Source organism: Zosterops lateralis (genome assembly GCF_965231275.1).
Source record: "Zosterops lateralis genome assembly, chromosome: 3".
Classification (NCBI taxonomy): domain Eukaryota; kingdom Metazoa; phylum Chordata; class Aves; order Passeriformes; family Zosteropidae; genus Zosterops; species Zosterops lateralis.
The window spans coordinates 30,868,343-30,885,437 of record NC_139764.1 but is presented as its reverse complement, the minus strand read 5'-3'; the positions used below and the strand labels follow the sequence as shown (position 1 = coordinate 30,885,437).

General features: G+C 35.8%; 1 protein-coding gene across 1 annotated transcript in view; it reads left to right on the top strand.

Annotated features, from left to right (window-relative positions):
- The window catches only part of CAMKMT (calmodulin-lysine N-methyltransferase), a gene marked incomplete at its 5' end in the record, with an annotated part of 210,970 nt that overhangs the window by 186,138 nt on the left and 7,737 nt on the right, over positions 1 to 17,095 (top strand). The window contains 3 exons of the mRNA XM_083857623.1: positions 2,992 to 3,066; positions 10,096 to 10,159; positions 16,056 to 16,187. Of these exons, the coding sequence (XP_083713749.1) occupies positions 2,992 to 3,066; positions 10,096 to 10,159; positions 16,056 to 16,187 (271 nt within the window). The remainder of the gene's footprint in view (positions 1 to 2,991; positions 3,067 to 10,095; positions 10,160 to 16,055; positions 16,188 to 17,095) is intronic.

The following is a 17,095-nucleotide window of genomic DNA, read 5'->3' as shown; positions in this document are numbered from 1 at the left end:
TGAGGGTTTTTTTAAATGGAAATGCAATCAGACCTTGCTTCATGGTGCCTTCAGCATTTCTTTCAGGTCTGACCACTAAGTCCGAGAGTCACATCCTCAGTAATTTGTGAAAAAATTATTGTTCCTCACCCCCTTACTACACATAGATACATGCATTTAGCTACATGCCTCTACCTTTTCAGGATTGTTTTGCAATATCAGTGGTTTTTCTGAATTTCACAGTCAGGAAGTGCATTTGGATTACAAAATTTTTTGGGGGCTAGTTGATGGTATTTATATAAGTCCTAAGTCTGATTCACTGCTTTCATTAGCACTAGAACAGCTGATTCAGAACCAGGCTGATTCTGACATCAGTGTTAATGGTGGAATTGTGCCGACTCTGAGCAGAATTGATTCTGATTCTCAGATATGCAGGGACATGCCTGCTTTACAGGTGCAGGTGCAGATGTTTGACTGCAGCTCCCGCAAATCTATGGAAGCAGGTAACGGTGTAGATAGGGTAGCCCTGGGTTAGCTACTAAAACTGTTTTGGAGGTTGCAGCCAGTGCTGCATTTGACATCCCTGGCTATGCCTCCCTTACTAGTCATGCTTGCACTTAGCTAAAGATAGCATGGATAAATACATACGGCCTGCAATTCCATCTCTCCCACCAGTGTGCACACATCCTGAGTCAGACCAGGATGAGTCCCACTAGTGTTTTTCTTTTTTACAAATTATATTTAATTTACGTGGTGATTTCCCTGCAGGAAAAAACATTTTCCTGTACTTTTGGAAAATATATGGCAAAGTTCATTTTGAATTGGTAAATTTTTCACTGGACTTTGCATAATTATTGTATCTTCATGAATGCAGCTGTACTGAAGGTAAAGACCAAAAGCAGCCGTTGTAGTAGGTCAGAAAAAGGGAGAAAGATTGGCTTATGGATGGATATGGTGCCTTTAGCTCACTCCTTTTAACAATTTGGATACTAGTCAGGTTGCACCACTGCTCATGCTCTTGGCAACTCGTCAATTCCATATTTTGCTCAGCACTTTGGTTTATGAGCTTTTATCTCCTGACACAAACTCCTCTGTGCCTACAATAAGTGTGCACAGAAAATGCTGTTTCGGGTGCCCAGCAAAAACCTGACGGTAACCTGAGGGAGAGTGCATTGGGTTTGGTTTGGGGTTTTTTTTTGCAGGAGGAGGCACTTGTGCTTCCTTTCTAACTGCATGTGTGAAAGATAGTAAATATATGGGTTTAAAAAAAACAACATAATTCAAATCTCTATAGTGGTACTGATCAGATCTCTGTTTCTGTAGCAATGAGAACCAAAGGTGGCCTTTTAAGGCTCACAGTTCTTCCACCAATTTCCAGTTCTGCTTCAGGATTCTTAAAGTATTAGAGTGCGTGCTTTAAACCCACAAAACTTACCTTTACCTAATTTTCACCATTCTAACCTAAGTTTCCACGGAAACAGGGTTGAAAAAGCTGCTGGTAGCCAGCAGGCAGTCAGCAGCTGAGAGTGAGAACTCTCCTTTGTCACTTTCCACTACTGGATGCCTGCTGCGTGCCAGTGTGCAAAGCTACCTAGGCTTCTAAAATCTGGATTACTTTCAATTTGAGGGGGAAAAATTAAATTAATCTACTCTTTTCTGTCTTTGGATTGTCACAGTAAATTCCAGGAGGGCAAATGGGCTAATGAGTCCCGATCTGTTCAGTTACATTGAGCCCCCACACAACCAACTGGGCCTCTCTTTTCATAATTTCCATGTTTTAAAAGAATTCTGTCTCAAATTTTGTGTGTGTGGACATGTACATGCATATTGTAGTACTTTAATTCTTTATGGCCCTGTGTCTATTTATCTACATAATTATGAGCCAATTTTGCATACAGCATAGTCAATGTACAAAATTCCCTTTCTTTCTTGTATACTTAAGGAACATTTCTGAATGAACACATTATAAACTGATCCTCAGTTAAATATTAGGAGTAGGATGTGAATGGAGATGGCTTTTAACCAGAAGTAGATTATAGCTGCGGGAAGACTAAAGGGTCTATTTGGTCAAGACTCATACAAAACTGAGATAAGCATGCACAACCTGACAAGATCAGATTAGACCCTTCCCCCACAAGTGCTTTTCCCATAAATATTTATCTACTTTCTATTATAAATAACCAGGAAATGAAAAAGGATAGATTCCTTTTTTTTTTTTTTTAATAGCCTAGAAATAGAAATGCAACTTCAAATGTTTGGGGTAATGACATTTAAAGTAGGCAGTAAATTCCAATACTAGTTGCTATTTTTTAGATGGGAGTGAAGTACTGAAATTCCTTGTGCCAGGTACATAAATCAGCAGCATTTATAAACAAAGAACTTTGTACATACGTGAATTTTTGCCTACTACTGGGTGTCTTAGAATTAAATAGCTTATCACCTATGAGAGAATAGGTGCTGACAGAGTCAGCACTGCTGTATTTTTAAGCTTGCCAGAGGCAACATAACTGGCATTGAAGTTAAGCTTGGCATTTTTTCACCCTGTCTCTCCTCCCTCCAGCCCAAGTGAATGCTCACTTCATCAATGAGAAGCACAACTGAATTGCCTGCCAGATGTAACAGAGATCCATGAAATCACACCTATTCTGCAGATTTGTGCTTCATTCAGATTGTCGATTCTTTGACTTCACTTCCTCATGCAGTAATGTTAAGGGGTAAAAAACTGAAGCTGTGCGTGTGCCACTAATTCAGAAAGGCATATTTATTGGTGATCCACTCATCAGAACCTGAATGCCTTTCTGTTATAATGAAAAATAGCGCTTTAGCTTTGAGATTTATAACCTCAAAATGTACAGAATAAGATTTTTACATTCACCTTTGAAAGTAACAAGTTTGCCCTTTTTTTAACACTTCTGTGTCACGTAAGAATAATATTAATACTTTAAAAATCTCAAGATGAAAAATGTAAGTCCTTTTTTCTTTTCTTTTTTTTTGAATCTTTTTTTCCTCTAGCATTTTACGATGGGATAATGAGACAGATGTCTCTCAACTGGAAGGACATTTTGACATTGTTATGTGTGCTGACTGGTAAGTACATAAAAATCATAAAACTCATGTTAGAAAAATAGCTTTGCTGGAGTAATTGTACTGTGCTGCTTGCTGATGGCTAAGCAAAGTCAACAAATGAAGCACAAAGCCACCTTAACCTCAACAAATTAATATTCATCTCCATGTGACAGTTATAAGGTAGTCTTCTATCACACAGTAACTTCTACCACATTATTTCCCAAAGATTGATTTTGAGAAGCATTTCCATTTTCTGGAATTGCCTCTGTTTCATGCTTGACGTATCAGTAAATGGACGACTTAGGCAAATTGCAAATAATTATGGCTCAGTGAGGAACAGTCTGGAGAAAAGGGAGTTTATCAACACAAACAGCTCAATTAGCTTACTTCTTAGGAAAGATCTGACTATTGATATAAGGGGATATATTTTTTGCTCCCTGGAAAATCTTTCCAAGGAAAAAGAGATTTTCAAACCTTTTTTTCCACCCCCACTAGATTCTGTTTCTTAAATCTATTTGACATCAATATTTGGAGGTATATGCTTTATATTATTTGCACAGGCACATGCTAATAATAAGATAATTCACAGTAAGGAAAATAAGAGTACAGTACTTAATTTATGAAAAGGTAAATACATGTAGCAATATGGTGTCTTGTTTAATAATTTATGCAAATAGATTTGATTATTGATACAACCCTTTTCTGATACTGCATATGTGGGATTGTGCTGTGCTGTATTTGCTGCATGCTAGCTTTAAAAATGGTATATTATTAATTATTTTGTGTTATATAAATGTAGACAATGTAAAAAAAAAAAAAGCTGTGCAAATTTTATTTAGGAGAGTAGATATTTTTAAACCAATCTGTCTTTCCTTCATGGATATTTGCTCTTGACCCATTAAATGTGCAAAATGAAAGAAAAGTTATTTATGTTTTGTGGCACATAACCATTGCAAAAGACCAAATTCTGAACACAGAGACTTTCTAGGACTGCTCAGTTCAGCAAATTCATGTACCTTACCTAGAAATAGTTAAAGGAGAAGGCAAAGGGAATTAGAATTACAAAACTGTCTAATTTTTTTTAAACAATGTTCTTTTTAAATGTCTTCTTATATTCCTCTAAAGCTTTTGTTTTTCTTTCATATTATGCTATTTAAGGAAACTCGTCTTATTTCACTAAGTTATTGGTTTTGTATAGCTCTGGAGAAAATGTTTAGTGATATTTTGCCTTTTTCTAACACCTATTTGTTGTCAGAATGTGACAGTGCTTTGTTTCTCTTAGCATTTAATTTTAGAAAAGTTCTTTGTTCCCAAAAAGGACAGAGGAGGGTTTCTAACTAATCGCTGATAATGTGCCTCAGAGATGCATCATCTGATTAAAATAAGGAGCTAAACAACACCATATGATTTCAGCAAGTAATTTAGTAAATGCCTTCCTCACCAAATATTAGAATGGATACTCCAGGTTTCATTGCACAGATGAAGTTAATGCTGGACAGGATTAGATCAGATTAAGTATGAAAGTCAGATCAGAGTGCTGGCGGACATGAGCAGGAGGGCAGCAGTCTTCTCGGAGGCTTAGACAAGGCTCACATATGGATGTTCTCCAGATTATGTGGGTGAAGCAAGGTCTTGCCAAGAGATTTAGAGTTAAATTTGTTCTTCACACAAATATCAAAACAACCTGGCTGTGCTGTCTCTTGTATTCTTGATACTCACACCATGTCATCCTATTTGTGCTGGGTATACAGCACAGTGAGCAAGACTTAAGTTGTTTTTTTCAGTAATATTCTGGCCTAATACCCCTTCCAGTCTGTTTGGAAATAGTGTAGTTTCTTTAGGAAACAAAGAATCAGACATGACAGGTAAAATACATAATGCATTTGCAATCCCTGCATTTTGTACATTTGTTTTGAAGCACTTAAGATGCAGGTAAGTGTATGGATATTTATAGATTTCTGAAAAATAAATAGAGGTGTGCAGGTTAGTTTAAAGAATGTGGGTTTATTCACAAAATATTTTTATTTTCTTATTGTAAGTGCTCATAGATATATATATATAGTTTAATGAACATGAAAGTCCCTTTATTGTTTCTTTCTTTTAGAAATAATTCTTTTAGTTATGGACACTAGGCTTCCTGGTACATGAAAAGGCTGAGGAAAGAAATGTTCCATGCTTTATCAAACTCAAATCTTTTAATTTTCATGTATTTCTCTTCAGCGATATGGAATCAGTTTGAAAACTGTTGGCAGGAATTTTGCTCTCTGAATTTTTTGGGCTGCCACTGAAGAGGAAAAAAAAATCTCTTTTCTTCTGGCTTCTCAGCTGAAACCTGAAGTATGCAGTGACAAAAACAGATAGAATAGATTGCATTTAGTTTAACACCATCATATAGCTCATTGTCAGTCAATAAAATCTGAGATTAGAACAGAGAACTAGAAAGCAAAAAATCTGAGCTCAAATATTAGGTACATGGATAAATTTTTATTGAAGTTTTATTTCCAGCAAGGGGGATATTGTCTGATTCTCTGAATAGCTAACCAGTGGTACTGCTTGATCCCATTTACATGAAAACAAGCTCTATTCATAAACATATACCAAATCCACATGGAGATTCAAGTAAAAATGTACATGATTACAGCAAGCAGCGATATGTTTATATTCATATATTTACAGTCAGACTTTCATAAACCTTGTGTGCAGGAGTGGAAAATAAGTTATTTCCCAGAACAAACAGTCTATTAGTTAACAGCTAAATTTAGTAGCTCAACTAGATTATAAAATAAATAAGAGGCAAACTGTGAAAGCTAGTCATTATTTAACCATTCAGGATGTTGACAATAAAATAGTTTCATGGTTCAGCAGTTCCAAAATAATTTTTTAAATGTCAACTATTGGATAAAAATAAGTACAAAAAAAATCAATATGAGGCTACACCTGGAAGAAGGATACAGTAAAGAAAATACTGAAATAATGGAATCTTTAGAACATATCCAGCCATCTAATATTTTTCAGGGGGAATTTTAAGCCAAATGAGGATTGTCAGAATTTTTGATTTTTATTTGACCTACACCTGTGGATATAAAATCATGCAGGTGCTGGAATTGTGAGTTTGAATAGAGAAGGAGGAATCACAAGTGCCTGGATGGACAGGCCAAAGCCAAGACTTTTCCAAAGCTCTTGAGAGCCTCAGATTTCTGATTATTTAAATATTGTACATACTCAAATGAGGAAAAAATCTGAGATTTTTAATCCAAAGAGAGGGTAAAGGCCAGGAGGACTGAGACAATAAAAAACCTTTACCTTTCACATTATTGTGAAGCAAGTTTTCAAACATAATTTGATGTAGAGGTTTAGAACCCTGTATTGTTTTTGAAATGCATAATATCCCACTTTATTTACTTAGAATGATTCTATTCTTGAAGTTTGGCACAGGCATAAATATTCACATAACAGAGGCCAGGGGGAGCTATCCCACATTACTTTCACTGCTGAGATTTTTGCTGAAGTCACGGGGAGTTTTCTTTGCCAAGAATGTAGAACTGAAAGTATTCTTTAAATACCTTAAAATATGTCAATTTTGTCTCCATTAGTTTATTTCACTTATTATAGGGAGATCTTTTTGGAGGAATGCAGTAAGACCTCTGTCTCCCTATTTTCGGCCTGATTTCTGGCACACACTTTCAAGTGCATTGGAACCTGATGACATGGAAATGAGTCTTTTTTAGTTTGTGTCACCCATGTAGTTGAAAGTGAACAAAAAAATAAATGGCTCTATACATTAGACACTGCATATGAATGTAATAATATCTGAAGTCCACCTGTAAACTCAACTCTTTTACCAATGGCAGAGCATGCAAAAAGTTCACATCATAGCCTATAAAATATATGTCCTTTGTTGTGAGGCAGAAGATGAAGGGATATTAGCATGAAGCAAACTAAGAATCTACTTGTTTTTTTAAGTTTGTTTCCTTGTGGCTTACTGTTAGTTCTCTGCATTTTGATGTAAACTTTCATTTTGGCTTGAATGGCAATTTAAAATTTTAATAAGAGAGTGAGAGAGTAGAGAGGTGACTGTCACCTGCCTGTTCATCCAGATTTCACAGGTTAAGAGCATTGTCTAAACAAAGGCCAAGTCATCAACCTTTCTCACCTTTGTGTTCTCACCTTTCTACTTCTGTGATTTGAAACTTCCTTCCTGCCCCAAGAAAACCTTGCTATTCCTGTCCTGAGCTACATAAACATGAAATATTACCACTAAAAGTAATGGCAAGCTTAAGCCAAATTTGAATTGAGGTGTGAGAAGTGAGTGTGGTTTAGAACAATGCATGATTTAATTTTACTGAGCTGTTCACAGAATTTTTAAGGTTGGAAGGGACCTCTGGAGATCATCAAGTATAACCTACCTGCCAAGGTAGGGTCACCTAGAGCAGGTGACACAGCAACTCACATGTTGTGAGCTTTGAAGGATGCTTTCAGGGACATTTGCAGTATGCTGTGGAAATATTTAGTCATACAATTCTACTGGTAGGAAAAACTGCATGACTAAATCCCCTTGCGTGGGCCAAATCCTATGCTGTTCCTGTCTGCAGCACAGATTATCTAATGACTTGTTCAGGATTTTCCTCATTTAAGGTGTCCCCCATCTCCGAGGGAGGATAGAAATGTTCCCTAGAGTAGCATTGCAGTAGCTTCAGTCTTCTCTTCTCCTTCTGGTCAGAGTACAAAGCTCACAGAGCAACATTTTGGAAATCACAGTATCAGAAACTATTTTCAGTTGGAGTCATGTTCCCAGGGACAGGCCTCTTGAAGGGCAGGACAACTTGGGGCAACTCTCTCAGGTTATTTGGGTTTCCTAAGCTAAGAGGGACAAGAATCTACCTCCCATGGCATCAAAATATCAATTGGAGTTTGACAGAAAAATTTTAAGTTCTCAGACACTCAGTTGTTGGTAAACAAAGGCCTGTAGTTCTCACTGTAAAGGAACAAGATTGGTAGCAGCAATTTCCATATCTCATTGGGAAAAAAAAAAGAGAATGGTATTCAGGTCCATGAAAAGGGGATTTTAATGCTGCTAAGCTGCCCCAAGATTGTGTTTTCACTACACTGCTTTAATAATAAAAATATTATAAATACACTTTTCATTCAGAATATACTTCTGTTTACATAGGATGCCAGGAAGTCTTAAATGTGTGCATGCTTGCGATGTTTCGTGTTGAAGAAAATTAATTACCTTTCGCTATTCTTTTGGGAGAGGAATCATCTATTCCACTTCTTCTGCAGGTGGTTAAGTTCCCAGTAGTAGAAGTAGTATCTTATGACATCTATCTGTATAGGGATCAACATAAGGTGAATGTCATTTAAACACCCAAGAGACATCACAGATAAGAGCTGCTTTTTCAACTAATTAAATTTAAGCATCCATGTTTTCAGTAAAGTTCTTCCAAGAAGATAAATCAAGGCTGATGGGGAGTCATCATGTCAATTGCTCGAGTTTAAATTTTCTTGTAAGCAAGGCTATCAGGGAAATTGTTCAGTACTTCCCATTCTTGAGGAGAAATTCAGAAAATCATACTTCTGTATTAAATGTTCTTCAACATATACAGATATGTTGAATGTTCTTCAACATACATAGATACCCATTCTACCGTATTTTGTCAATAGTGTGAGGTTCTGCCAGTTTTTACTAATGACATATGGTCACTTACAAGTGTTCTTCTGTGTCATTTTGCTTGCTTGTTCCAGAATAGCAAAAATTCAGTTCTTGCATGGCTGCTCGACTCTGTGATATAAAATACAGTGTTCTCCTTGGTAGCTGTGGAGTGTCCTTACCTAAATATCCTCACATCTTCTGTTCTTGATGAAAGGCCTTGTTGACAGACTACTTTTTTCTCTTCAGTGTTTCCATATATTTTTTATGTTCTTTTAGAATTTAGAGCCTGGAAAAAAAATTTACCCACATCTCTTCAGAAAAGAAGTTTGAGAATAAAAGGAAGGGGAGTATATTAAAAGACCCATAGTGAATGGACAAAATGCCATGTAGTATGAAACTTGAACTTGACACAAGCTGGCAAGCAGTTTTATTACAGAGAAAATGTGGGGGGAAGAAAAAAAAAAAAAGAAGAAAAAAATCACATTATCTGTGGCCTGCTTGATAGGGTTTCTTATCTGAATCACCAATATAAATGCAGCCCACGGTAGTAAGGACTGAAAGGCATCAGTTGCTATCAGATGGTTGTTCACTAACCATTGTAAATGCACTCATCCACAGTAACTACATGTCCACAAATATCTAGTCAAGAGTGATTGGCACCCTGGTTGCCACTATTAGTATATACATTAAGGTACTGAGGGGCATGAAGAATGAATTATCCCCTCAAATCATGAGGTAATCACACCAAAATAGGGCTGAGCGTGTTGGCAACATTGCATGGGAAAATTGACTCTGCTGCTATCCATGCGGGACCCATGCTGGAGATGAAGGGTTGCACTCTTGAGAGATGACAACTCTGTGCAATCTGGGCCATTGTATTTCAACAGTGTTGGAGAGAGGGAGGATGTAGGGACTTGTAAATCTTTATAGGCATAGATAGATATAGAAATATAGCAAATATGTATCATTGGTAAGAATTAATGTCAAAACTGTGAAGGTAGAAGGAAAAAAAATACCCTTAAAAGTAACACCTGAAATACAATAGAAAATATTTTTTAAAACTCCATCCCCCTTGTATATATTTGTAAAATGCTAACTTTTTATATTGATCCTCATTTCAGATACAGTATTGTTTTAATAGCTAGCATGTTTGATTGCTGAATTTCAGCTCTATAAAGAGTTGTTTCATGCTGATAATTTAGCTTTAGTTTAGATTGCATTTCATTTTATGTCTTTTTAAATGTTAAAAGTACCTGAACTGCATAGAAATGTAGAGCACAGTTTCTCTTTTACAGCATTGTGTAAACATATGTAATTAGCCTTGTACTTATCTGCATTAGTATCATTAGAATTGAAAACCCATTTTAATCTGGATTCTGTTCTCTTCTCAATGTCAGCCTGTTTCTGGACCAGTACAGAGCTAGCCTTGTTGATGCAATAAAGAGATTACTCCAACCCAGTGTAAGTATGTTTCTATTTTCTCCTGAACACTGGCTTCAGAATAATTAGTCTGTGCACAATGATTGAGAGAGTAATGGAATGGCAGGATTAATGTCATGTAATACTTTAATACTTATTATGTCCAACTTCAATTGAGTCTTCTAATCTATCAGATTCTTTCCTAATCATAAACTAGGAAACTTCTTATACTTGGCCTTCTGATAAGGAACACAGTGGGTAGTAAAATAAATGAAACCGCTTCAAAGATAGCGTCAGATTATTTTTATCAAAGCGTTTCTCAAGTATTTTCCTTTGATAATAATGTCTTCATATTAAAGTAAAATATGATATTGAAAGTTTTTATGTTGGCTTCTGTCATTTTTAATCCCTTCAATTGTAACCTTTGTCATTGTGTATTTATTTATTATGAAAGAATATTTTTTCCTTTTCATTTATGTTTATATAAAATGAACAAATCCCTTATATGTATACTATGGCTTAAAGCATTTTTTCCATTAAATAAGTCCTGTATTTACATGTTTATACCTTAGAAAATAATGAAATTATGCTCTTCATAAAATGATTACGTGTTCTACGTGAGTGTTGCTCAGGAGATATTTTATCAGTCTAAATCTGTTGGGTTGCTTAAATCAGAGAGACTTATAGGCAAAAAAAAGTTGTTATATGCATATAAAATATATATATATCTTCTCAAATATTTATAAAAGGGAAGATATCAAAAGAAGAAAAGGAGAAAACATTAAAAAATTGCTCTAAATAGGATTTTGAAACAGCAATTTTGTCATTCATGTTTTACAGAAATTTTATCATTCGTGTTTAACATCCATATCTTCCGATAAGGTATACTTTCAGTTTGGAAACATTTTATGCAAGCAGTGCATTTCCAAACTTTATTTAAAATGCGTAGTGTACTCTTTTATACGGGAGATTTTCTCTGTAAAAGGCATAGAAGACCCAAACGTGCAAAGGCTTAAGAACTCCAGTAATTTTAGTTCTGTAAGTAATCCCATTCTTTGCTTAGAGTGATCAGGTTTCTATTCTTGGTTCTATCATAGACTTTCCTGAGTGACCTAAGGCAAGTTACTTAAGACTGAATTATTTTAATGAGCTGTGGGGCAAGGCTGCCGGGAAGACAGGAGAAATGTAGCCACCTTGAGGAAAAGGTTACCCAGATATTTCTGTCAGTGGCAGTAAGAAGAGGTTAGGCAACTCCTGCTCAGAGAGATGCATTCTCACTTTCATGATATACCAATAGTTGTCAAAGTGCAATAATTTTTGGGACCACAGGTAATCTGGAGCACAAAGCAGATCTCAGTTTAAAAAAATAATAATAATAATAATAATAAAAAAAAAAATATATATATATATATATATATTCAGCCCAATGTCAGCAGCTGGTTCTTCAGGTATTCCCATAGGCCGCTCTACTGGCTCCATGAAAGGACACTTGGGGAGAAGAGCATGAATGAGAGGAAGAGAAGTGTGTAAGAGGTGCCTTGGTAACTGTGGAATTGCTTGGCTGACTTTAAGACAAACCTGGAGTGACTTTGTTTCTCTTTAACTCCAATCAGCTAATTCAAATTCAGAACATGCCTTTGTATTTCAGAGCATATGAGCTCCACTCCTTTGTGAATGTAGATGGAGTAATCGGAGATGGGTTTTTTGTTGCTTCTCTTCCTAGTCGTGTTTGCTTCTATTAATCACATTGTGGTTAATAGCATAGTCAGTAATAATAACCTCATATTTTTGCCATACATTTTAGGCACAGCAAATGGTTCCTACTTCTTATCAGGAAAGTTAGCTTAAGAAGTTCATTCTCCACTCCAGAATTTCTGTTGCAGAGTTTTGGACCCCTATCTAAACTGTGTTTTTTAACTAAATTCAGTTGCCTAATTCACTTTATGAATGGCTGTATGGATGGATATCCAGTTATGGCATGGCCTTGCAAATTACTGTAACTTATAACTAAGAGGACAGCAAACTATTGGATAGGATGGGAGCTGGGAGTACAGATGCCTTAAATGAGCTCTTTTGTCCAAAAATGACATGTTCAGCAGAGATGCCTTCAAGCATATGCCTTGATGGTTTGAAAGACACAAATAAAAATGTATGCTCATTCGAGATCCCAAAAGATGCAGTCACAAGTATGAAATAGTTACCAATTTCACTGCTCATATTAACCTGTATCAATCTAAGTATTTTTATCTATATTTTTGTCTATCTCTGACTATAATGTCAGAGGACACTTTATTAAATGGCACTATGCTTAGGCTTTTAAAGGACAAATAAATCCATAGTGAGCTTATTTTCCAGTTGCAATAATTAAGAATAGTTTATAGGCATTAGTTTATGCACAAGCTAAGGCATAAACTTCTTTTATTAAGTTCACTCTTCTAAATTAATTATTTTGTCTCAAACGTAGATCTTACACTTCCTTTTTAGAAATACTTTGACAAATTGATAAAATTGACATATCTATATGCAAGTCATTTTTCAACTATAACTAGGCTACAACTAGTATCTGGGGAAAATAATAACCAACAATACCAACAGAAAAAGTGGAGTAAACAGAGAATAACAGATATCCCTGCAAAGCTCTCTTGAAGGAGAGATTCAGAACACATAGTCTGTTCCTAAGTTAATTTAAAATTTATCTGTGGTATTTCCTTTTTCAGTAAGGATGATATATATGGCCATTAGAATCCTTATGGTACAGAATGATGTGTTTTGGGTAACTTTTTGTTTTCCTTGGAACAGGACTCTGATCATTTCAGTCATCTGGTTCCTAGTATTGACCACATAGGCAGTTGTGTTGGCACAGGAAGAAATTCACAGAGAGAAATGAGCAGCTCACAGAGTTACTGAGGGTTGAAATTTCTATCTGAATTTGTTACAGAGGCAAATGTCACCTTTAAACCCATTCAAAGGATTAAGCACAGAAATATTACATCAAACAAATTTATTTTGAATGGCTATATTTTATTTCTCTCAATCTACTTGGTTTGATTTGCCAGCATTTAGGAGGGATTTTATATCATTAAAATTTACTTTTAATTTCAATCTCAGAATTAGCATTTGTTTGTTTGCATATTTCCCTAATTAAGAACAATTTTTTTATCAAGGCTTTGATTCTTCTGTGGCCCATCCATTCAAAATCCTAATGAAGTCAATGGGATGCTGTTGAGCTGCAATTAGTACCAGCAGATAAGAACACATTTAGTAATAATTGATGAGTAAAGTTAGTCATAGCCATGTCCAAAATATCAATGACTGTCCCATTGTCTTACTGTAGCATTTTAGTGACACTTCAAAGTATCAGAACGACATTTCCTCTGTGTTTTGTTCACAAGTTTACTGGAAGTGTTTTTCCATCTGAGGAAAAGCCTTTTTGAATTTTAAACATCATCCTAGGAGACACTTTTGAATTAGAATTAAACTTGGAATAGTCCATCAAGAGTAGAATCAGGCCACTGGTCTAATGTTTTTATTGTACAGCAGCCAAGGAATGAAAAACATTTTATAATTAGAAATGTGAATGCAGTCCCACCACTGGTAGCAGAATCAGAGATTGGGCAGATGACAAAAAAATGTTTTAAACTCAGATTGTGATAGACCAGAATTGACAACAGTACCTGCCAGCTGTGAGGAGATTATTGTGGTATTAAACTTTAATCATGATTTCTTGGTGAGTGCAAGATCCATAGGTGTTGTAGACACACAGTAAAGTCAACAGCTTAACAGGTTTTTATACGAGTTAAGGAGCTGGCCAAAAGTAACTGTGTAGTGATTTCCATAAAAGCCATTTCCCTTTTTCAAAGTTATTTCATTTTTTTTTTCCTGGATTTAAGGCATATTTCATACCGTGATACATTCTGTTTTACTGTATTCCTCTTTCAAATTTAATTGAAAGTAGTCTTCAGAGAATATGAGAAAGAATGACCACATGGGCTGCTAACTCTACATGGGACAAAGGGGTGCTGTAGTGAGAGCACCTCATCAGAGCTGCTGGGTCAGTGGCTAGTGTAGGGTCTATAGCCTCCAGCAGTCTCTGTTTACAAGGTTTAGTCACATCTGAAGTTCCCATGTGAATCATATGTTCAGTAAGCCCTGGATGAGGGGCGTTTTTCCCATTACAGTGATCATGAAAATGAGAGTCTCCAGAGGAGTCTTGGTTTTCGTATGCCAGGAAGGGTTTCTGCAGAACAACATTCTGTGGAGCATGAGATGGCAGCAGGAGGGATAGGACCCTCAGCTGAAGGCTCCCTTAGCTGCCCACTTCTGTCTGATGACGACATTAAAGCATGCCAAGGATGTGAGGGAACCGATTGTGAACTTCCTGTGTTTAATGTTTTTCATCCTGAGCTGAGCCTGTATTCAGACCAAGCATTTACATAAGCAATTGCAGTGTCTTCAGTGGGAGTTACACCCCTTTGCACCTCTTATTTTGCCACAGAATTAAAGCTACAGCTACACAAATGAACAGAAGTTGAGTTGCTTTGGATATTTCCCTAAGACTCTTTTGTGCTTAAATTTCCCATGGGAAAGATGAGAGTAACAGCATTTCCCTATCTCACAGGGCTGTTGTGAGAATAAATACAGAGTTGTGGTGTTGATGGTTGGAATCTTTTAAGTACACATTAGCACCATAGGTACTGACATAAAATTTTTATTGCTGTCTCACCGTGCATTGTGTTGCTGTACTGTGTCCATGTGTGAGACACAGATTTGTTCCCTATTCTCCTCTCCACTAAGTGTCTGTGCCAGCATTGTAACTTTCCAGCATTCCTATGGAAATTCTCTGTACCGATCACTCTTTTCCTATGGCTTACAGATTGCATTTTCTCAAGCTAAATGTACTTCCACAGCACATAATACTTTTACAACTTTTTTAGATCCCCAAAAATGTTTTTTGTCTCTTTGCTTGATTACAGCACCTCACAAATTAATCTTAGCTCTCGTTAACATAGAAGTTAAATACAGGAACTTACAGTAATCTTCGTGGGTCCCCTCAGTGTGATATGCTGTTGGCTGATATTAACCTTTGCTTACAGCTCTTCAACCACTTTTCATTCCATGTGACAGAACACAGTATTCAGCCAATTAGAATTAATTCTGCAAATAGGACTTCAAGAAATGCTCTATCAAGTAGGTTAGGTTTTGGGCAAGTACTTTGCACAGAGTGTCTAAAATCTATCAGTTCAAGGTACAGTAATTTTTGTTTTCTTAAATACAGAAGGATGAATAAAAAATGAGGTAATGGACCATAATGTATGGCCTGGGCATCATAAATGGCCTGATCATCTTGCAAGAACCAGAATTAGTACTCAGGAACATTAATTCTTGATTTAAATGCAATTTACCAATTTAAGGTCAAATTTAGTTGCACTGCTCAGGTAGTTTGAAATCTTTGAAAAACTAATGATTGGATCTGATTTACCTACTATTTTGCCTTGTTTTATACTGTTGTAATTCCACTCACAGCAAATGGGAGGTACTCTCCTATGTGTGAGAGAGAAAAAAGAAAATCATTATTTACAGTCTTTTCATGGTCATGAGATAACAAATGGATTTTTCATTGAGTGTATGTTTTGTATGCTTTTTCTGTGTTTTATTTTGGTAATCCACAGACACCATTATTATATGAAAAGAAGCAGATGTATTGCAGTTGGCAGTTTTCTAAAGAAAATATTTATTTATTACTTTCTAGATTGCATTTGTTTAATCACAGAAATCTTGCATATTTTTAGCAATTATTTGTGTTACCATATTTTAGTATTTTAACAAGAGAACAATTGACTTTTCCAGCTTGAGCATATTAAAAGCTTAGTGACGTATATGCTATATCTGGTTCCCTTGCAGTTTTAAAAATGTATAAATTCTCTTTTTAATGTTCCAGGGAAAAGCAATGGTATTTGCTCCACTCCGAGGGAATACTTTAAACCAGTTTTGCAATCTAGCTGAAAAAGCTGGTTTCTCTATCCAAAGACATGAAAATTATGATGAACACATTTCGAACTTCCACTCCAAGGTTAGTTTTCTGCTTGTGTTAGATAACACTTTAATCCGCATTGCATTTTGAAGAGATCATGGTCCTTTTGGCAGGTAACCTAAATGTTTGATTAAAGTACTCCTTAGGTGTGCTGTTTCTGAACAGCTATTTTTGTATCTGATTATTTTGTGTGGTAGAGCCATCCTTTATCTCTGCACGTCTAGAGGAGTTTTGCAGAAGCATCTCCTGTTTACCCTTTTCATTCATAGAAATCTAATTTATGAGAGTCTTTTCTTCTTGTTGTTAGCTGCCTATAAATATACAGCACACAAGCATTTACATTTTAATAAAAAGCCTGCAACTTTTAAATAGGTTATATACTGAAATAGACTGTAATAAATAGGAGGTGAATGTCTAATTGTATCATATCGTACCATAAATCCTTATCTCTGGCTGCTTTATGGCTGGGTCAGTTGGCAGCTTCAAACTGCTAAATCTCATACAGAATTTCACAGTTGTGGGGTTGTATGTCAGATCGAGGTGCTACAAGATTTAGGTCAAAAGCACTTATCTGAGCGTGATTTCTAAGCTTGCTTACATAAAGCTACTGTTATCAGTCTCCTTTTTTATTATTTATAAGTATGGAGTAATACAGGACATGAAGAGGAAGGCGCTTCACAGAAAACTTTTTAGGAATTTCTTATTTTCCTGGAGAAGCGCTTATCAAAATCATATTTATTACTTGCAGTTCTGAGATCTCTCTTTCATACCGTAAAGAAATTCACTGTTGTAGATCCATGTGACCTTAGACATAACCTCTTGCAATTTTCTAAGAATTGTCCCTGGAAAATACAGACATGTTCAAAATTGAGGTGAAATGCACTTTTTTTTTCTATTTAGCACCACCATATGATAGAAATGAGATTATGCTAAAAAATATTCATGTG